The sequence below is a fragment of the Oncorhynchus nerka genome, linkage group LG28 (assembly GCF_034236695.1).
Source record: "Oncorhynchus nerka isolate Pitt River linkage group LG28, Oner_Uvic_2.0, whole genome shotgun sequence".
Lineage (NCBI taxonomy): Eukaryota > Metazoa > Chordata > Actinopteri > Salmoniformes > Salmonidae > Oncorhynchus > Oncorhynchus nerka.
In genome coordinates this window covers 28699816-28718881 of record NC_088423.1, presented here as the reverse complement: position 1 = coordinate 28718881, position 19066 = coordinate 28699816, and the positions used below count along the sequence as shown (strand labels likewise).

Below are 19066 nucleotides of genomic sequence, written 5' to 3'. Positions count from 1 at the left end.
GGGCGCCAGTGGCGAATTTGCCAATCTTGGTGTTCTCTGGCAAATGAGAAACGTCCTGCACGGTGTTGGGCTGTAAGCACAACCCCCACCTGTGGACGTCGGGCCCTCATACCACCCTCATGGAGTCTGCTTCTGACCGTTTGAGCAGACACATGCACATTTGTGGCCTGCTGGAGGTTATTTTGCAGGGCTCTGGCAGTGCTCCTCCTGCTCCTCCTTGCACAAAGGCGGAGGTAGCGGTCCTGATGCTGGGTTGTTGCCCTCCTACGGCCTCCTCCACGTCTCGTGATGTACTGGCCTGTCTCCTGGTAGCGCCTCCATGCTCTGGACACTACGCTGACAGACACAGCAAACCTTCTTGCCACAGCTCGCATTGATGTGCCATCCTGGATGAGCTGCACTACCTGAGCCACTTGTGTGGGTTGTAGACTCCGTCTCATGCTACCACTAGAGTGAAAGCACCGCCAACATTCAAAAGTGACCAAAACATCAGCCAGGAAGCATAGGAACTGAGAAGTGGTCTGTGATCACCACCTGCAGAACCACTCCTTTATTGGGGGTGTCTTGCTAATTGCCTATAATTTCCACCTGTTGTCTATTCCATTTGCACAACAGCATGTGAAATGTATTGTCAATCAGTGTTGATTCCTAAGTGGACAATTTGATTTCACATAAGTGTGATTGACTTAGAGTTACATTGTGTTGTTTAAGTGTTCTCTTTATTTTTTTGAGCAGTGTACATCCACAGGTACACCTCCAATTGACTCAAATGATGTCATTTTCTGGAATTTTCCAAGCTGTTTAAAGGCATAGTCAACATTGTGTATGCAAACTTCTGACCCACTGGAATTGTGATACTGTGAATTATAAGTGAAATAATCTCTCTAAACAATTGTTGAAAAAATGATGTGTCATGCACAAAGTAGATGTCCTAACCGACTTGCCAAAATTATCGTTTGTTAACAAGAAATTTGTGGAGTGGTTGAAAAACGAGTTTTAAATGACTCCAACCTAAATCTATGTAAACTTCCGACTTCAACTGTATATTTCACAGCAGTTTAGATTAGTGGTCGACAGATTAATCGGAATGGACGATTAATTACGGCTGATTTCAAGTTTTCGGAAATCAGTATTTTTGGGCGATGATCTGCCGATTTAAAAAAATGTATTTTATATATAACAAAAAATGTCTATATACGTTTACTTAACTAAGCAAGTCAGTTAAGAACACATTCTTATTTTCTATGACTGCCTCGTTCAGGGGCAGAACGACAGATTTTCACCTTGTCAGCTCGGGGGATCCAATCTTGCAACCTTACGGTTAACTAGTCCAACGCAATAACGACCTGCCTCTCTCTCATTGCACTCCACAAGGAGACTGCCTGTCTGACTGAGCATACAAGCATACAAGTATCTGACTGAGCAGGAGTAGGCAGAAGCAGGCGAGCAAACATGAATTCAAACAGCACTTTCGTGCATTTTGCCAGCAGCTCTTCGTTGTGCGTCAAGTATTAAGCCGTTTATGACTTCAAGCCTTACAGTTAACTAGTCCAACGCAATAACGACCTGCCTCTCTCTCGTTGCACTCAAAAAGGAGACTGCCTGTTACGCGAATGTAGTAAGCCAAGGTAAGTTGCTAGCTAGCATTAAACTTATCTTATAAAAAAAACAATCAATCATAATCACTTGTTTATTGGTACACACGCAATGGCTGCCTGGTCTTGTGATGCAATAATTCCCATTCAAATGATATTAACTGATGTGGCTCATGCAGTGGAATGTAAACTCCCGAGTTGAGGCTGGTGTAACCGAAGTGAAATGGCTAGCTAGATGGTGCGCGCTAATAGCATTTCAAACTTCACTCGCTCTGAGCCTTGGGGTGGTTGTTTCCCTTGCTCTGCATGGGTAATGCTGCTTCGTTGCTGGCTGTTGTCGTTGTGTTGCTGGTTCGAGCCCAGCAGGGAGCGAAGGAGGGACGGAAGCTATACTGTTACACTGGCAATACTAAAGTGCCTATAAGAACATCCAATAGTCAAAGGTTAATGAAATACAAATGGTATAGAGGGAAATAGTCCTATAATTCCTATAATAACTAAAAACTTCTTATCTGGGAATATTGAAGACTCGTTAAAAGGAACCACCAGCTTTCATATGTTCTCAGCTTTCTTACATAGCACATATTGCACTTTTACTTCTCCAACACTTTGTTTTTGCATTATTTAAACCAAATTGAACATGTTTCATTATTTACTTGAGGCTAAATTGATTTTATTGATGTATTATATTAAGTTAAAATAAGTGTTCATTCAGTATTGTTGTAACTGTCATTATTACAAATACATTTTTAAATTGGCCGATTAATCGGTATCGGCTTTTTTGGGGGGGGTCCTCCAGTAATCGGTATCGGCGTTGAAAAATCATAATCGGTCGACCTCTAGTTTAGATGGTACAATAATTCTCAACACTATGCATTGCTTGTTTTGTCACAAACTGAAATTAGGCTATTAGAATTTTAGCAACCAGGAAATGGTGGAGCGATTGCTGCAGATTGCACGTTTAGAAGTATTTCTTTTTAGCGTTATTTTATTTGTACATTTTCTCCTCTCTTCCACTCCTGACTGCATGTGCTGCCATATAAATAATAGAACAGATATTTCCTCCCCATTCAGGTCAATGACGCCAGAATTGGCGGACTGGCGGCCATTGCAAGTGTACCCATAGAAGAAAAGCAGCTAGTAAAATACACGCTAAAATTTGCTGTGATTGGTTGATTCAACTCACATTACAAAAACAATACATTCCACTGCATGAGCCACATCAGTTAATATCATTTGAATGGGAATTATTGCATCACAAGACCAGGCAGCCATTGCGTGTGTACCAATTGCCGAGTTTACCAGTCCAATTGCCAAGGTTAAGCCTGTTGTAGTCTATCTATTCAATGGTTATTTTATTTTCATGACAGTCTTCACCCATAACCGTCGGTTACACAGTTGTACGGTAATTGCTCCAGCCCTAGTGCACACAGCTCTGAGCTGATTTGAGGTATAGTACAGTCACCCAAAGGGAATGGCCCATCTTCTACACACACAGTGAGGGAGGGAGTAGGACTTTGAGTGGACGCAAACACAGCATCCTGTCAAGGAGCATTGCGTCACACCTTCCTCTTTGTGTGTGTTTGAATCAATGTCACAGTTCGTAAGTAGAGTTACAGGTATAACTACTCTATAGGTGAAACAACAAAGCACTGCAGAGGTCTAAGAGAAGTCTAACGTCAAAGCACTGCATAAGACAAAGTCAAGGCAATGAAATTGTTTCTGATTATTGCAATGTGTATGAATTAAATCAGCTTGAAATGCTCTAGCACGGTTTCTTATCGGCAAAGCACTGATACAGGTGTAGTCTACATAGGCAATATATTCTCATATTAACTAAATAAACATTATCATATTGGCAGTTTGATGGACTGACAGGATTAATTTACTTAATATCTTATTAAAATAATTAACATGATAAACAAACGTGGAATTAGGGCGCTGTGTTTTGTGCAATGATGTGACATGCCTGGATTTACATTCAATAAATAGTGCATAAAATAAACGGGACAATATTTCTCTCGGTTTCCTACAGCAGCCATATTGGGAGGGTTGGAGGGGGAGAACCCTGCTTTGAACCATCCCCGCTGTCACTGTCTACGTGCATGCAAGTGTATGTGTGTGCAGTTTTAAGTTAGAGGGGTGTGTCTCGTGTGTGTGTGTCTCTCAGTGAAGGGCAGAGGAAACCTGCCAGTGAGTAAAGGCAAAGGCAGCCAGTATGAGAGAATAGCTTAAGAGCAGGTTGTTATCAGCGCAGATCACACACACGCACTGGAGCTCAGTCTTTCATCTCTACGGTCCCTTTCCCTCTCTGCCTGAAGCAACGAGGAGGCTCATCTCCACTCTCTCACCAGCCAGGCAGCCTGGTTAAATGCAGTAATCGCGTCAGCCTGAATCGCTGCACTAAAGATAATGAAAAGTGTTCAAAAATACCTCTCCACTACATCTGCCTGCCACGCTCTCTCTCGGTCTGTGTCGAAGCAGCAGCAGCCGGGAGGGAGCAGGAGAAAATACAGAAGAGAGGGCTGTGGAGGCATGATAATACACGTCTCACAGAGAGAGCTTACAACAGGCAGGCAGCGTAGAGCTAATCCTCTGGTGAATAACCACCATGAACCCACTAGGGTTGCGCCCTAAACAGCACAATATCCTCTATGTAGTGCACTACTTTTGACTAGGGCCCATAAGGTGCCTTGTGGGACGCAGGCAAGTTTACATACCTACAGCCCTGCTGCTGCTCCCCTCATCTACAGCATTAAACACCAAGGTTGCAAATTGCAAATGTTGCAAGTGTACCGAATGTGGTTCAGTGAGTGATCCATGCCGGTGTGATGAGTGACCTTGAATGAGACCTGAAGACTGGTGTTAGCACTCTTCATAATGAAAGTTGTCAGTCTTTCAGATGACCAAACTAGGCCTATAAAGTAGACTCCTGATAAATACAACGACTTGAGTCCGTCTCGATTTAGCCTAGTCTCTCCTCTCCCCACACAGCCACTGTCTTAACAGACATTTTAATGGTCTCGTAGGACAATAACTGGGGGTATAGTATACTACTGGCTTATAGGCCCACTACTGTACATGGAAAATAGAGAATATGACTGGCGCAATATTATGGATTTTTAAGCATGGTTATATGTACGCACACCACGCAAGGGTCGATATGAAACGTCACATCAGCCGCAAGAGCGTTTCCATGGAAACAAGTCAGGCTATCTGTGAGCAAATAACATAAAAGGAAGCACTTGTCTTTGGATGGAAAAACAAATGACATGATATTAGTATTGCAAACCATTGATGACAACTTGGGAGATTGCTGTGCATATCTAACCCTACCTAGAATAAGCTACTGGGCACTTCCATGGAATTATGCTGAGATGTTTTTTAACATACATTTAAAGTTTCAAAAAATCAAACATTGATTTCAACGATTAAATACCCATTGCAGTCAAAAACAGTATTTTCCTGTGTTTTATATGTATTTCCACACTATGCGGATGAAATATCCCTTTTAGTATAAGCTCTGTTTGAAAATACAGCTTGAAATTTCAACCTGTTTTGGTATAGATGGCGTTTTGGCCTGCCTGATGACATAACCAAATTAGTTAAAAGACCAATAAGAAAGAGGGTCCCAAACCTCTGCCATTAATAGCTATTTTTAGTTATTTTTGACCATTTTAATTGAAAACAGTAAGGTATTTAAATTGATACCCGGAAATGATTTAATATAGAGATAAAAACCACAACAGGACCTTTAAAAAATAAAAATAAACTATGAACAATGACTACTTTAAACAATTTACACAGTAAATAAAACATTTTACGAGAATAACAGTGCAGATGCATAGTTTGGTAACATGATTATGGTAAAATTGTCCTCAGCAGTTTTATTCTGTTACAGAACATAGTATCTGCACAGTTCTTCCTGTAAATGTGTTTTTGTAAATTTGTCAGTGGAGATTGTTAAAAGTAGTCATTGTGCATAGAGTTATATGGTTTGATCAAACTTTGAAATCGATGTTTTTTGGTTGGAATACATTATGAGAAAGTCAGGGTAATTCTGTTACCATGGAATTACCCTACTGCATCTAATTTCCCCTAATAAATCTAAAGTAAAATGACAAATTAGTTTGATGGAAAATCTGAAACCTAAATACAGTGAAATAGACCCATCTGTATCCTATACATTGTAGAATAGGTATATGTAGGCTACTCCATGATTTTACTACAGGCTATGTAGCACACATTGCAACTGTGCCGAACATGTTGGGGCCTGGATACATGAGGTCTCTGAAGTGTGTCTGGAATAAATAAAATATAAGGTTAAGAGCGAGCCAGTAACCGAAAGGTCGCTGGTTGGAATCCCAGAGTAGACTTGGTGAAAAACATGTCATTGTGCCCTTGAGCAAAGCACTTAACCCTAATTGCTTCTGTAAGTCGCTCTGGATAAGAGCATCTGCTAAATTACGAAACCGTTCTCATTCAAAGGGAGGGTTGGCAAGCGTGTTAATTTTTCATCTACTGCCTAGCCACAGAGTAGCAGAGTCCACTCACTCCCATGCAGCAAATAGTGATGGAATTTGGTTTTAGAGCCTGTGGCATCTATGCCTCTGCTGGTGATTACTAGCTTTTTTCATGTTAAATATTGCTGTGGAATGAACAATGTGATGCTGAAACGGAACTTTGGTAACATTTTAGGTTGTTAGCAAAGTTCTCAAGTTCTTGCTTCGAATGCGGCATATCAACGTCCCTAACGTAAACATGCTCTGCTAATAAATATAAATGAGAATGATCTAGTCAATTATCCATAGAAGTATTGCACGGGTGACCACCCTGTAAGTGAATTATGAGACTTGGGGTAGCCGTAAAACTTGTTCAATATCTCAAAGGCTGTGTAGAGGAATGTAGCAAGCATGCATCCAACATTTGCGTGCAAAAGTGTTGCCTGCGTGCATGGTGACTTACCGGAGGAATGGTCCACGGGTCCACCGCCGTTGGTAAAGAGTGCAGAATACAGGTCAGGGTACGCCTTTTCCAAGGCCACACACAGCTCGAGGAAATGGTCGCTTTCCTTGTTCACAAGCATCTTCAAAAGCTGGTCCACTTTCTCCGCGCTGGAAGAGCAGTTTTGGTCCAGTTCGAAGCGGTCGAGCTGGCTCAGAGTACCGGAGAGTATCAGCAACTCTATCAGTCGATCTGCGTCTGTTATAGAGTCCAGCAAGTTTTGGTGGAATTGTTCTAACAACTCTTTGTGCTTTGGCTCCATTGCCGTTCGCTTCAGTTCCGTAGCTAGCTAACTAGCTAGCAGACTGGTTAGCTAACGTATCCTCGGCTTTATTTCTCCAAAATGACCCCCTGCCCGATAAGCGAACAAGGAACTAACTTCCTAATTGTCACTTGTATGAATTTTGCATTACAGCCATGACATGTAATGGCATGGGAGAACAGTTGTTTATAACAAATAGGAAAAGGCACAAGAAGCCATATTTGTTGTCTACGGCCGTAAACTGCACTAAACAGATATACATTTTCCCAGCTTACTTACGTCTGGGAACTTCGTCCATTTTTGCGATATTCCGACGAAAACATGCCTGACACATTTGCTTTTTCTATAAAGCACTAAACCGACTGAACTGCTAGGAAAACTATCGTAACTCTCTCGCCGTTCCCCACTTACACTGTATCCTCCGCCATGTCTGGGCTGTTCAGCAGCTGCTGCATGCTGTCAATCAAATTCCCATACAATGCCATGTAAGGTCAAAACGGGGCGGGCCTTACCCCAAGACACACCTGATTTTTCAATGGGCGTGCTCCGTAGTACGTTCTGAAATTCCAGGCGGAAAAGATGACAATGGATAATGTAAACGTTTCTGTGATACATTGTATCAGAGATACAGAACAGTGAAGCAGAGGCAGAAGTGACAACCAACTCAGCAAACATTGTTCTAGCCACTTAAACATTTTCTTTGGTATCCAACATAACCATTTTGGTGAGATGAAGAGGAGATGTTTGATGACATTGATATAAATATAAATTAATATATTTAGATATAGATGAACATTTTTGATTATATTATATCATATTGTTTTCATTTCAAATGTTTTCTGTTTTATTACATTGCAAAATATACATATGATAGGAACAATTCTTACCAGTGTGCCAACTGTACCAACAAGATTCATACATTCCTACCACATTGCTGTGCAGCCAAAATTAATTGAAGAGAGGCAGCAACCAAGAAGATGAATACCATGTTGGTTGTGAATCAGATCAAATAGTCACTGAGTAGCAGACCTGGTTTTAAAAACAATTTCAGATAATGAAACTACATTTCACGACACGTATTCAGACAACCTTTATTTGAAAAAAACAAGAGGTTGAACATTGGAATATATTTGGAAATACATTTGAAAAGTATTTGAAAATACTCAAATACACTCCCATGCATTTAACCCAGGTATTTGAAAATAGTATTTGAAGTAAGTATTTTAAAATACAACTATTTGTTTTTTACAAATAAGCATTCAAGTACTCAAATAAATGTACTAGTTTTGGGCTGTGTATTTCAAAATACTCAAAAACACTTTTTAAAATGTATTTAACAAATACTCAAATACACATCGAGTCTAACCAATGTCTGTGTTCAGTACGAAAAAACGTAATGCAAATTTCAATTAAACAGAAATGCTGCTGTTCTGAACGACCAGTTGTAAAACTGGGAGGGTTTGGGCTGTGGGTTGGGAAAAGCTGTCAGCATGTCAGCCTTTAAATACATCACTCATTGCTTCAAGCCACATCCTACCACACCCATCAAATGTAGAAAATGTTCAAGAACGTTGAAGAACATTTTGTGGAATCATTACGCAATGTAGCATATTTTAATCTAACTGAATGCACCCCATGTCTGCTGAGTAGTCATAACTAAGTGGGAAGGTGGTTATCACCAGTTGTGAAGTCGTGAATACCAGTTGGATGCATTCACGTGCTTTGAACTTGTGAGAAAATGCAATTGGCTAATGGCCAACAAGCTGCGTCAACCATAAATTAAAAGTACAGCTATCATGCTTGTAAACAAATTATTGTGTTCAAAAACCATATTAATAGATTGCTTTTTATAAATAATGTTTTGCTGTTGCATTAACTGCAGAAAATGCTGTTATCTAGGTAATTCCCTTAGTAGGTGACCTCAGAGACCAGCATGTGGGAGAAGACTATCAGCTCAGGGATGATAGACGAGTTTCCCACTAGTAACTACCAGTTGGAGGGTGTTCATGTAGATGTTTCTCAGTCTTAAGTGGTAAATACCACATTCCCACTTGGTTATGAACTGAAAGTAGTTTATGGAGCAACTGTCATTCACCTTCAGATTTGTTTCAGAAACCATTGCAAATCAACATCAATTGGAGTGCTCAGGGCAAACTCACAATGTTCAAAATTGTATGACTTGGTTTATGAAGTTAGATGTGATTTGGCCCAAAAAGTGTAACATGGTGAGATTGCTCACATCACTTTCTGGTTTAGCAGGGTTTTTATAAACAAATCTGAATGGTGAATGACCATCTCCTGGCCCATAGACTACTTTTAGGGTAGTTGAAAAAAAGAGCCAAGTCTAAAGAAATGAAGTAATCCTTTAATGCTCAAGCTAAAGTCATTTCACGCATTAAAAATAAAAGTGGCATGGGGGAGACAAAAATGTCCAACTTTTTCATAGGGGGTCTGGGGATTTTATGAAAATTGAACTTCATTTCCACCTGATCCACAGCATGGTTAAACATTCTCTATTTAGACAATGCGACATGTAATTCTCATATGCTAAAATGGAATTCAGCTGGATCTGTAAGGAGTTTGGCTAGCTCTGAATCCATATTTCTTGGGGGACATACGCCTGTAATAGCAAGTAGCAGCGAAGAAACACTGTTTATATTATCCAGGTCAAACTCAAACCCTGTAGGCTGCAGGAATAGTGTTCAATACTTCTCTGGTCACACTTTAGGCTCACAAACTCATGCCAAGATAAGGATTAGATTCAGATGTCCCTGTCCAGCAAGATTGGAATGCCGGAATTGTTGATTACCAAGTGGTGGAGCCAACAAGCTATAGCATCTTATTCTTCCCTATGTTGAAACATGATCTTCTCAGCAAACAGAAGTCCAAAAGGGAAAATCAAATCTTCATACATTAGTATTCAATCTTCTCTCCATTTTGGTTTATTTTGGTTTTCACTTTCATTGTTATCCATCCACAGGTTTGTCCGTCACTGAATCAACTATAAACCCCTGTGACGATGACTGTAAATTAGAGGTTGAGTTCCAACACTTACCTGCATGTTCAAAGGTGGGTGGGTGCTTATTGCTTTGCTATATACAGTTGAAGTCATAAGTTTACATACACTTAGGTTGGAGTCATTCAAATTCATTTTTCAACCACTCCACAAATTTCTTGTTAACAAACTATAGTTTTGGCAAGTCGGTTAGGACATCTACTTTGTGCATGACACAAGTCATTTATCCAACAATTGTTTACAGACAGATTATTTCACTTATAATTCACTGTATCACAATTCCAGTGGGTCAGAAGTTTTCATACACTAAGTTGACTGTACCTTTAAACAGCTTGGAAAATTCCAGAAAATTATGTCATGGCTTTAGAAGCTTCTGATAGGCTAATTGACATCATTTGAGTCAATTGGAGGTGTAGCTGTGGATGTATTTCAAGGACTACCTTCAAACTCAGTGCCTCTTTGCTTGACATCATGGGAAAATCAAAAGAAAACAGCCAAGACCTCAGAAAAATAATTGTAGACCTCCACAAGTCTGGTTCATCCTCGGGAGCAATTTCCAAATGCCTGAAGGTGCCACGTTCATCTGTACAAACAATAGTACGCAAGTATCAACACCATGGGACCACGGAGCCGTCATACCACTCAGAAAGGAGACATGTTCTGTCTCCTAGAGGTGAACCTACCTTGGTGCGAAAAGTGCAAATAAATCCCAGAACAATAGCAAAGGACCTTGTGAAGATGCTGGAGGAAACAGGTACAGAAGTATCTATATCCACAGTAAAACGAGTCCTATATCGACATAACCAGAAAGGCCGCTCAGCAAGGAAGAAGCCACTGCTCAAAAACCGCCATAAAAAGCCAGACTACGGCTTGCAACTGCACATGGGGACAAAGATCGTACTTTTTAGAGGAATGTTCTCTGGTCTGATGAAACAAAAATAGAACTGTTTGGCCATAATGACCATGGTTATGTTTGGAGGAAAAAGGGGCTAGCTTGCAAGCTGAAGAACACCATCCCAACAGTGAAGCACGGGGTGGCAGCATCATGTTGTGGGGGTGCTTTGCGCTAGGAGGGACTGGTGCACGTCACAAAACAGATGGCATCATGAGGGAGGAAAAATATGTGGATATATTCAAGCAATATCTCAAGACATCAGTCAGGAAGTTAAAGCTTGGTCGCAAATGGGTCTTCCAAATGGACAATGACCCCAAGCATACTTCCAAAGATGTGGCAAAATGGCTTAAGGACAATAAAGTCAAGGTATTGGAATGGCCATCACAAAGCCCTGACCTCAATCGTATAGAACATTTGCTGGGCAGAACTGAAAAGCGTGTGTGAGCAAGGAGGCCTACAAACCTGACAGAAACAACAGCTCTGTCAGGAGGAATGTGCCAAAATTCACCCAGCGTATTGCAGGAAGCTTGTGGAAGGCTACCTGTAATGTTTGACCCAAGTTAAAAAATTTAAAAGAAATGCTACCAAATACTAATTTAGTGTATGTAAACCTCTGACCCACTGGGAATGTGATGAAAGAAATAAAAGCTGAAATAAATCATTCTCTCTACTATTATTCTGACATTTCACATTCTTAAAATAAAGTGGTGATCCTAACTGACCTAAGACAGGGAATTTTTACTAGGATTAAATGTCAGGAATTGTGAAAAACTGAGTTTAAATGTAGCTGGCTAAGGTGTATGTAAACTTCCGACTTCAACTGTAGATAAAATTAGTATTGTTTTTAATATTTTTTAAGACTAGAAATATCAGTTTTGTAAAGGGAACAGACCTAAACTCAGCAAAAAAAGAAACATCCCCTCACTGTCAACTGCAACTGTCTCCCTGTAGTGCTGTCTTAGGTGTCTCACAGTACTGACATTGCAATTTATTACCCTGGCCAGATCTGCAGTCCTCATGCCTAATTGCAGCATGCCTAAGGTACGTTCACACAGATGAGCAGGGACCCTGGGCATTTTTCTTTTGGTGTTTTTCAGAGTCAGTAGAAAGGCCTCTTTTGTGTCCTAAGTTTTCATAACTGTGGCCTTTATTGCCTACCGTCTGTAAGCTGTTAGTGTCTTAATGACCGTTCCACAGGTGCATGTTCATTAATTGTAGCATGGGAAACACTGTTTAAACGCTTTACAATGAAGTTATTTGGATTTTTATGAATTATCTTTGAAAGACAGGGTCCTGAAAAAGATACATTTATTTTTATGCTGAGTTTATATTTTCTCAATTCCTGATGTTACACCAACCCTTGTCTTATTGCTTTGTATTCTGCCTAAATACATTTTTGCTCAGCAATATGTCTTTCCTTGCACTTCCAACACAGCTTATCCCTTTATTTTCTGACCATATTACTTGCAACACTACAATAAGAGTTGAGAGGTTGGCTACTTCTTCCATTCACTTCACAACACATCCTCTACTTCTGAGGCACTCCAACGGAGAAACATATGAGTGTCTTCCATTCCCTAATGCTATGAATAACGTGTGTATCATGGCCATCAGATACATCTTAGGTTTTATGAATTCAGAGAATCCCTAGAATGCCCTGGAAGTCAAATAAATAGAAGATTCTAAGAACTATGTGGATTTGTAAGAAATTCTAGAATAGATGCCCTGGCCATGTATGGATTGTTGCTGGGCTGATGGTGTCTGTGTATGGAAGGTCATGTTAGCCTTCATTGACGGCACACTTTTACAGATATTCCGCAGGGCTGAAAATATTCAGCTAAGACCCTGGCTACTCAATCTAAATATATCACCAGATTTCCCTGTATAAGTTTCTAAAAAATGCTGAAAATCTGTTTCTCAGTAAGTGGTTTTAGGAATAATGCTGCACTACTCACACACAAATTCTGATTGCAGAAGAAAATATCAGTCTGTAAAAATAGACAGGATTAGTTATGAACAGATGGCTGATGTTCTTTTCCAGCTACAGGGACTAAAAATCACCAAAACAATCAACTTCACAGGGATAATGCTCATGTGACCGGCTGTGTGCCTAATACCTATGTATTTACATGGTAGTTAGTGTATATAGGAAGATAAAGTGTACGTACAATGTAGTTACACATTATGGATTTTTATCAACCACCAATACAAACATGGTCTCTCAGCAAGCACGGTCTGTGAACTGCACTGAGCTACAGGGCATTATTGCCATCTAGGGGCCAGAATGAAAACAACATCGTCACCCCGCTCCTCCGCTCTCTCCACTGGCTTCCAGTTGAAGCTCGCATCCGCTACAAGACCATGGTGCTTGCCTACGGAGCTGTGAGGGGAACGGCACCTCAGTACCTCCAGGCTCTGATCAGGCCCTACACCCAAACAAGGGCACTGCGTTCATCCACCTCTGGCCTGCTCGCCTCCCTACCACTGAGGAAGTACAGTTCCCGCGCAGCCCAGTCAAAACTGTTCGCTGCTCTGGCCCCCCAATGGTGGAACAAACTCCCTCACGACGCCAGGACAGCGGAGTCAATCACCACCTTCCGGAGACACCTGAAACCCCACCTCTTTCAGGAATACCTAGGATAGGATAAAGTAATCCTTCTCACCCCCCCCCCCCCCTTAAAAGATTTAGATGCACTATTGTAAAGTGGCTGTTCCACTGGATGTCTTAAGGTGAACGCACCAATTTGTAAGTCGCTCTGGATAAGAGCGTCTGCTAAATGACTTAAATGTAAATGTAAACATGTATGGCAGGTAGATATTGTATCTCATAAACATAATTCTAGTCATATATGCACCAAATTAACATTGATCACATGTATTAACTATTGGCCTCTTGGTTATGCCTGAACTTCAGTCCCAGTGTCTTCTGTATTGGAGCAGTTTATTGACCAGTGTGAAGAAAAGGGTCAAGGGAAATGTCAATTTTCTTATTCATATTTATCATATCAAGCACCACCTCAACACATGTGAAAAGGGCAGTGTTTCCGATGACATCCGGTGTATCATATGATTTTAATCAACTATGACATTTGGCTACTTTTGTCTACTCATAGTTGATGAATAAAATCACGTGATGCACACCAGATGATGGCATCGTAAACACTTCTCCTCATTGATCTTTTTGACTACAAAAGAGAGGATCATGCCTTTCTCAAATATATTGATGTTGGGGTGCTCCTGGAGATGATGAATATGAATTTGAAAAATCGTGTAATGTCCCTTCAAATGTGTGGGGTGAGTCATCCCTGAACAGGGGAATGATTTATCATGTGGAAGATAGTCAGTGGTAACGTCTGCAGGACCAGACCCTAGCCCAGTGGATAGAACCCTCATTAATAAAAACATACTCAGGTGCGGCCTATGGATGAATTATGTGATGGCTTATGTGACCCCCCCCTCTGCTACTTGGAACCATACTAATCCACGACTGGTCTATCGACGTCACCACACGAGGAGGCAAAAACAGTCTTTCCTCCATCGCGATGTCCCTCTAAGGCCCTTCTGCTAGCTTGCTAGCCCCGGTCTGCTAACTGCTAGCTTGCTAGCCCCGGCCTGCTAACTGTCTGAATCGCCGTGTCCCCAGCCAGCCCAACCACTCAATGGACCCATACGATCACTTGGCTACGCATGCCTCTCCCTAATATCAATATGCCTTGTCCATTACTGGTTAGTGATTAGTCTTATTTCACTGTAGAGCCTCTAGCCCTGCTCAATATGCTTTAACCAACCATGTTGTTCCACCTCCCACATATGCGATACATCACCTGGTTTAAATGTCTCTAGAGACTATATCTCTCTCATCATTACTCAATACCTAGGTTTACCTCCAATGTACTCTCTTCCTACCATACCTTTGCCTGTACATTATGCCTTGAATCTATTCTATCGTGCCCAGAAACCTGCTCCTTTTACTCTCTGTTCTGAACATACTAGACGACCAGTTCTTATAGCCTTTAGTCGTACCCTTATCCTACTTCTCCTCTGTTCCTCTGGCGATGTAGAGGTTAATCCAGGACCTGCAGTGCCTAGCTCCACTCCTACTCCCCAGGTGTTCTCATTTGTTGACTTCTGCAACCATAAAAGTCTTGGTTTCATGCATGTTAACATTAGAAGCCTCCTCCCTAAGTTTGTTGTATTCACTGCTTTAGCACACTTTGCCAACCCGGAAGTCTTAGCCGTGTCTGAATCCTGGCTTAGGAAAACCACCAAAACCCCTGAAATTTCCATCCCTAACTATAACGTTTTCCGCCAAGATAGAACTGCCAAACGGGGCGGTATTTCAATCTACTTCAGACCACCCTCTGCCCCAGCTGTGCCCTGGACACTATATGTGAATCGATTGCCCCCTCATCTATCTTCTGAGCTCGTGCTGTTAGGTGACCTAAACTGGGACATGCTTAATACCCCTGCCATCCTACAATCTAAGCTTGATGCTCTCAACCTCACACAAATGATCAACCCCAAATCTGTAAACACGGGCACCCTCATAGATATCATCATAACCAACTCGCCCTTCAAATACACCTCTGCTGTTTTCAACCAAGATCTCAGCGATCACTGCCTGCATCTGTAATGGGTCTGCGGTCAAACGACCACCCCTCATCACTGTCAAACACGCCCTAAAATACTTTAGCGAACAGGCCTGTCTAATTGACCTGGCCGGGGTATCCTGGAATGACATTGACCTCATCCCGTCAGTAGAGGATGCCGGGTTATTCTTTAAAAGTGGTTTCCTCACCATCTTAAATAAGCATGCTCCATTCAAAAAATGTAGAACTTGGAATAGATATAGTCCTTGGTTCACTCCAGACCTGTCTGCCCTTGACCAGCACAACAACAATTGTGTGTTGTTCTGCATTAGCATTGAATAGCCCCCGTGTTATGCAACTTTTAGGGAAGTTAGGAACCAATATACACAGGCAGTTAGGAAATCTAAGGCTAGCTTTTTCAAACAGAAATTTGCATCCTGTAGTACAAACTAAAAAATTCTGGGACACTAAAGTCCATGGCGAATAAGAGCACCTCCTCCCAGCTGCCCACTGCACTGAAGCTAGGAAACACTGTCACCACCGATAAATCCACTATAATTGAGAATTTCAATAAGTATTTCTCTAAGGCTGGCCATGCTTTCCACCTGGCTACCCCTACCCGGTCAACTGCCCGGCACCCTCGACAGCAACCCGCCTAATCCCCCACCATTGGACACTGTGCTATCTAACCTCCAAACGAGCTTCAATGCCATACAGCACTCCTTCCGTGGCCTCCAACTGCTCTTAAACGCTAGTAAAACCAAATGCATGCTTTTCAACCGATCGCTGCCTGCACCAGCATGCCCGACTAGCATCACCACCCTGGATGGTTCCGACCTTGAATATGTGGACATCTATAAAGTACCTAGGTGTCTGGCTAGACTGCAAACTCTCCTTCCAGACTCATATCAAACATCTCCAATCGAAAATCAAATCAAGAGTCGGCTTTCTATTGCGCAACAAAGCCTCCTTCACTCACGCCGCCAAGCTTACCCTAGTGAAACTGACTATCCTACCGATCCTCGACTTCGGCGATGTCATCTACAAAATGGCTTCCAACACTCTACTCAGCAAACTGGATGCAGTCTATCACAGTGCCATCCGTTTTGTCACTAAAGCACCTTATACCACCCACCACTGCGACTTGTATGCTCTAGTCGGCTGGCCCTCGCTACATATTCGTCGCCAGACCCACTGGCTCCAGGTCATCTACAAGTCCATGCTAGGTAAAGCTCCGCCTTATCTCAGTTCACTGGTCACGATGGCAACACCCATCCGTAGCACGCGCTCCAGCAGGTGTATCTCACTGATCATCCCTAAAGCCAACACCTCATTTGGCCGCCTTTCGTTCCAGTACTCTGCTGCCTGTGACTGGAACGAACTGCAAAAATCGCTGAAGTTGGAGACTTTTATCTCCCTCACCAACTTCAAACATCAGCTATCTGAGCAGCTAACCGATCGCTGCAGCTGTACATAGTCTATTGGTAAATAGCCCACCCATTTTCACCTACCTCATTCCCATACTGTTTTTATACTGTTTTTTATTTATTTACTTTTCTGCTCTTTTGCACACCAATATCTCTACCTGTACATGACCATCTGATCATTTATCACTCCAGTGTTAATCTGCAAAATTGTAATTATTCGCCTACCAACTCATGCCTTTTGCACACATTGTATATAGACGGACCCTTTTTTTCTACTGTGTTATTGACTTGTTAATTGTTTACTCCATGTGTAACTCTGTGTTGTCTGTTCACACTGCTATGCTTTATCTTGGCCAGGTCGCAGTTGCAAATGAGAACTTGTTCTCAACTAGCCTACCTGGTTAAATAAAGGTGAAATAAAAATAAAATAAAACATTTCTTCTTCACCTAAATCCAGATAGCTGATGTTCTGGAAGAGCTGCAAAATCTGGACCCCTACAAATCAGCCAGGCTAGACAATCTGGACCCTCTCTTTCTAAAATGATCTGCCAAAATTGTTGCAACCCCTATTACTAGCCTGTTCAACCTCTCGTTCGTATCGTCTGAGATTCCCAAAGATTGGAAAGCTGCCACGGTCATCCCCCTCTTCAAAGGGGGAGACACTCTAGACCCAAACTGCTACAGACCTATATCTATCATACCCTGCCTTTCTAAGGTCTTCAAAAGCCATGTTAACAAGCAGATTACCGACCATTTCGAATCCCACCGTACCTTCTCCGCTATGAAATATGGTTTCAGAGTTGGTCATGGGTGCACCTCAGCCACGCTCAAGGTCCTAAACGATATCATAACTGCCATCAATAAGAGACATTCCTGTGCAGCTGTATTCATCGACCTGGCCAAGGCTTTTGACTCTGTCAATCACCACATTCTTATCGGCAGACTAAACAGCCTTGGTTTATCAAATGACTGCCTCGCCTGATTCACCAACTACTTCTCTGACAGAGTTCATTGTGTCAAATCGGAGGGCCTGTTGTCCGGACCTCTGGCAGTCTCTATGGGGGTGCCACAGGGTTCAATCCTCAGGCCGACTCTCTTCTCTGTATACATCAATGATGTCGCTCTTGCTGCTGGTGATTCTTTGATCCACCTCTACGCAAACGACACCATTCTGTATACTTCTGGCCATTCTTTGGACACTGTGTTAACTAACCTCCAGACGAGCTTCAATGCCATACAACTCTCCTTCCGCAGCTTCCAATTGCTCTTAAATGCAAATAAAACTAAATGCATGCTCTTCAACCAATCGCTGCCCGCCGGCCAGCATCACTACTCTGGACGGTTCGGACTGTGTGTGGACAACTACAAATACCTAGGTGTCTGGTTAGACTGTAAACTCTCCTTTCAGACTCACATCAAACATCTCTAATCCAAAGTTAAATCTAGAATCGGCTTCCTATTTCGAAACAAAGCATCCTTCACTCATGCTGCCAAATATACCCTCGTAAAACTGACTATCCTACCAATCCTCGACTTCGGCAATGTAATTTACAAAATAGCCCCCAACACTCTACTCAACAAATTGGATGCAGTCTATTACAGTGCCATCCGTTTTGTCACCAAAGCCCCATATACTACCCACCACTGCGACCTGTACGCTCTCATTGGCTGGCCCTCGCTTCATACTCGTCGCCAAACCCACTGGCTTCAGGTCATCTACAAATCTCTGATAAATCTCACTGGTCACCATAGCAGCACCCACCCGGAGCACGCGCTCCAGCAGGTATATCTCTCTAGTCACCCCCAAAGCCAATTCCTCCTTTGGCCGCCTTTCCTTCCAGTTCTCTGCTGCCAATGACTGGAATTAATTGCAAAAATCACTGAAGCTGGAGACTCATATCTCCCTCACTAGCTTTAAGCACCAGCTGTCAGAGCAGCTCAGAGCACTGCACCTGTACATAGCCCATCTGAAAATAGCCCATCCAACTACCTCATCCCCATACTGTATTTATTTATCTTGCTCCTTTGTACCCCAGTATCTCTACTTGCAAATTAATATTCTGCACATCAATCACTCTAGTGTCTAATTGGTATATTGTAATTACTTCGCCACAATGGCCTATTTATTGCCTTACCTTCATTTTCTTACCTAATTTGCACACACTGTATATAGGTTTTCTACAACTGTATTATTGACTGTATGTTTTGTTTATTCCATGTGTAACTCTGTGTTGTTGTATGTATGCTTTATTCTTGGCCAGGTCGCAGTTGAAAATGA

General features: G+C 42.0%; 1 protein-coding gene across 1 annotated transcript in view; it reads right to left on the bottom strand.

Annotated features, from left to right (window-relative positions):
* dlg5a (discs, large homolog 5a (Drosophila)) overlaps positions 1-7306 on the bottom strand; it is a 66016-nt gene extending 58710 nt beyond the window's left edge. Inside the window, 1 exon segment of the mRNA XM_029640343.2 lies at positions 6561-7306. Within this exon segment, the coding sequence (XP_029496203.2) occupies positions 6561-6861 (301 nt within the window). The 5' untranslated portion in view covers positions 6862-7306.
* Between the last annotated feature and the right edge of the window lie 11760 nt (positions 7307-19066).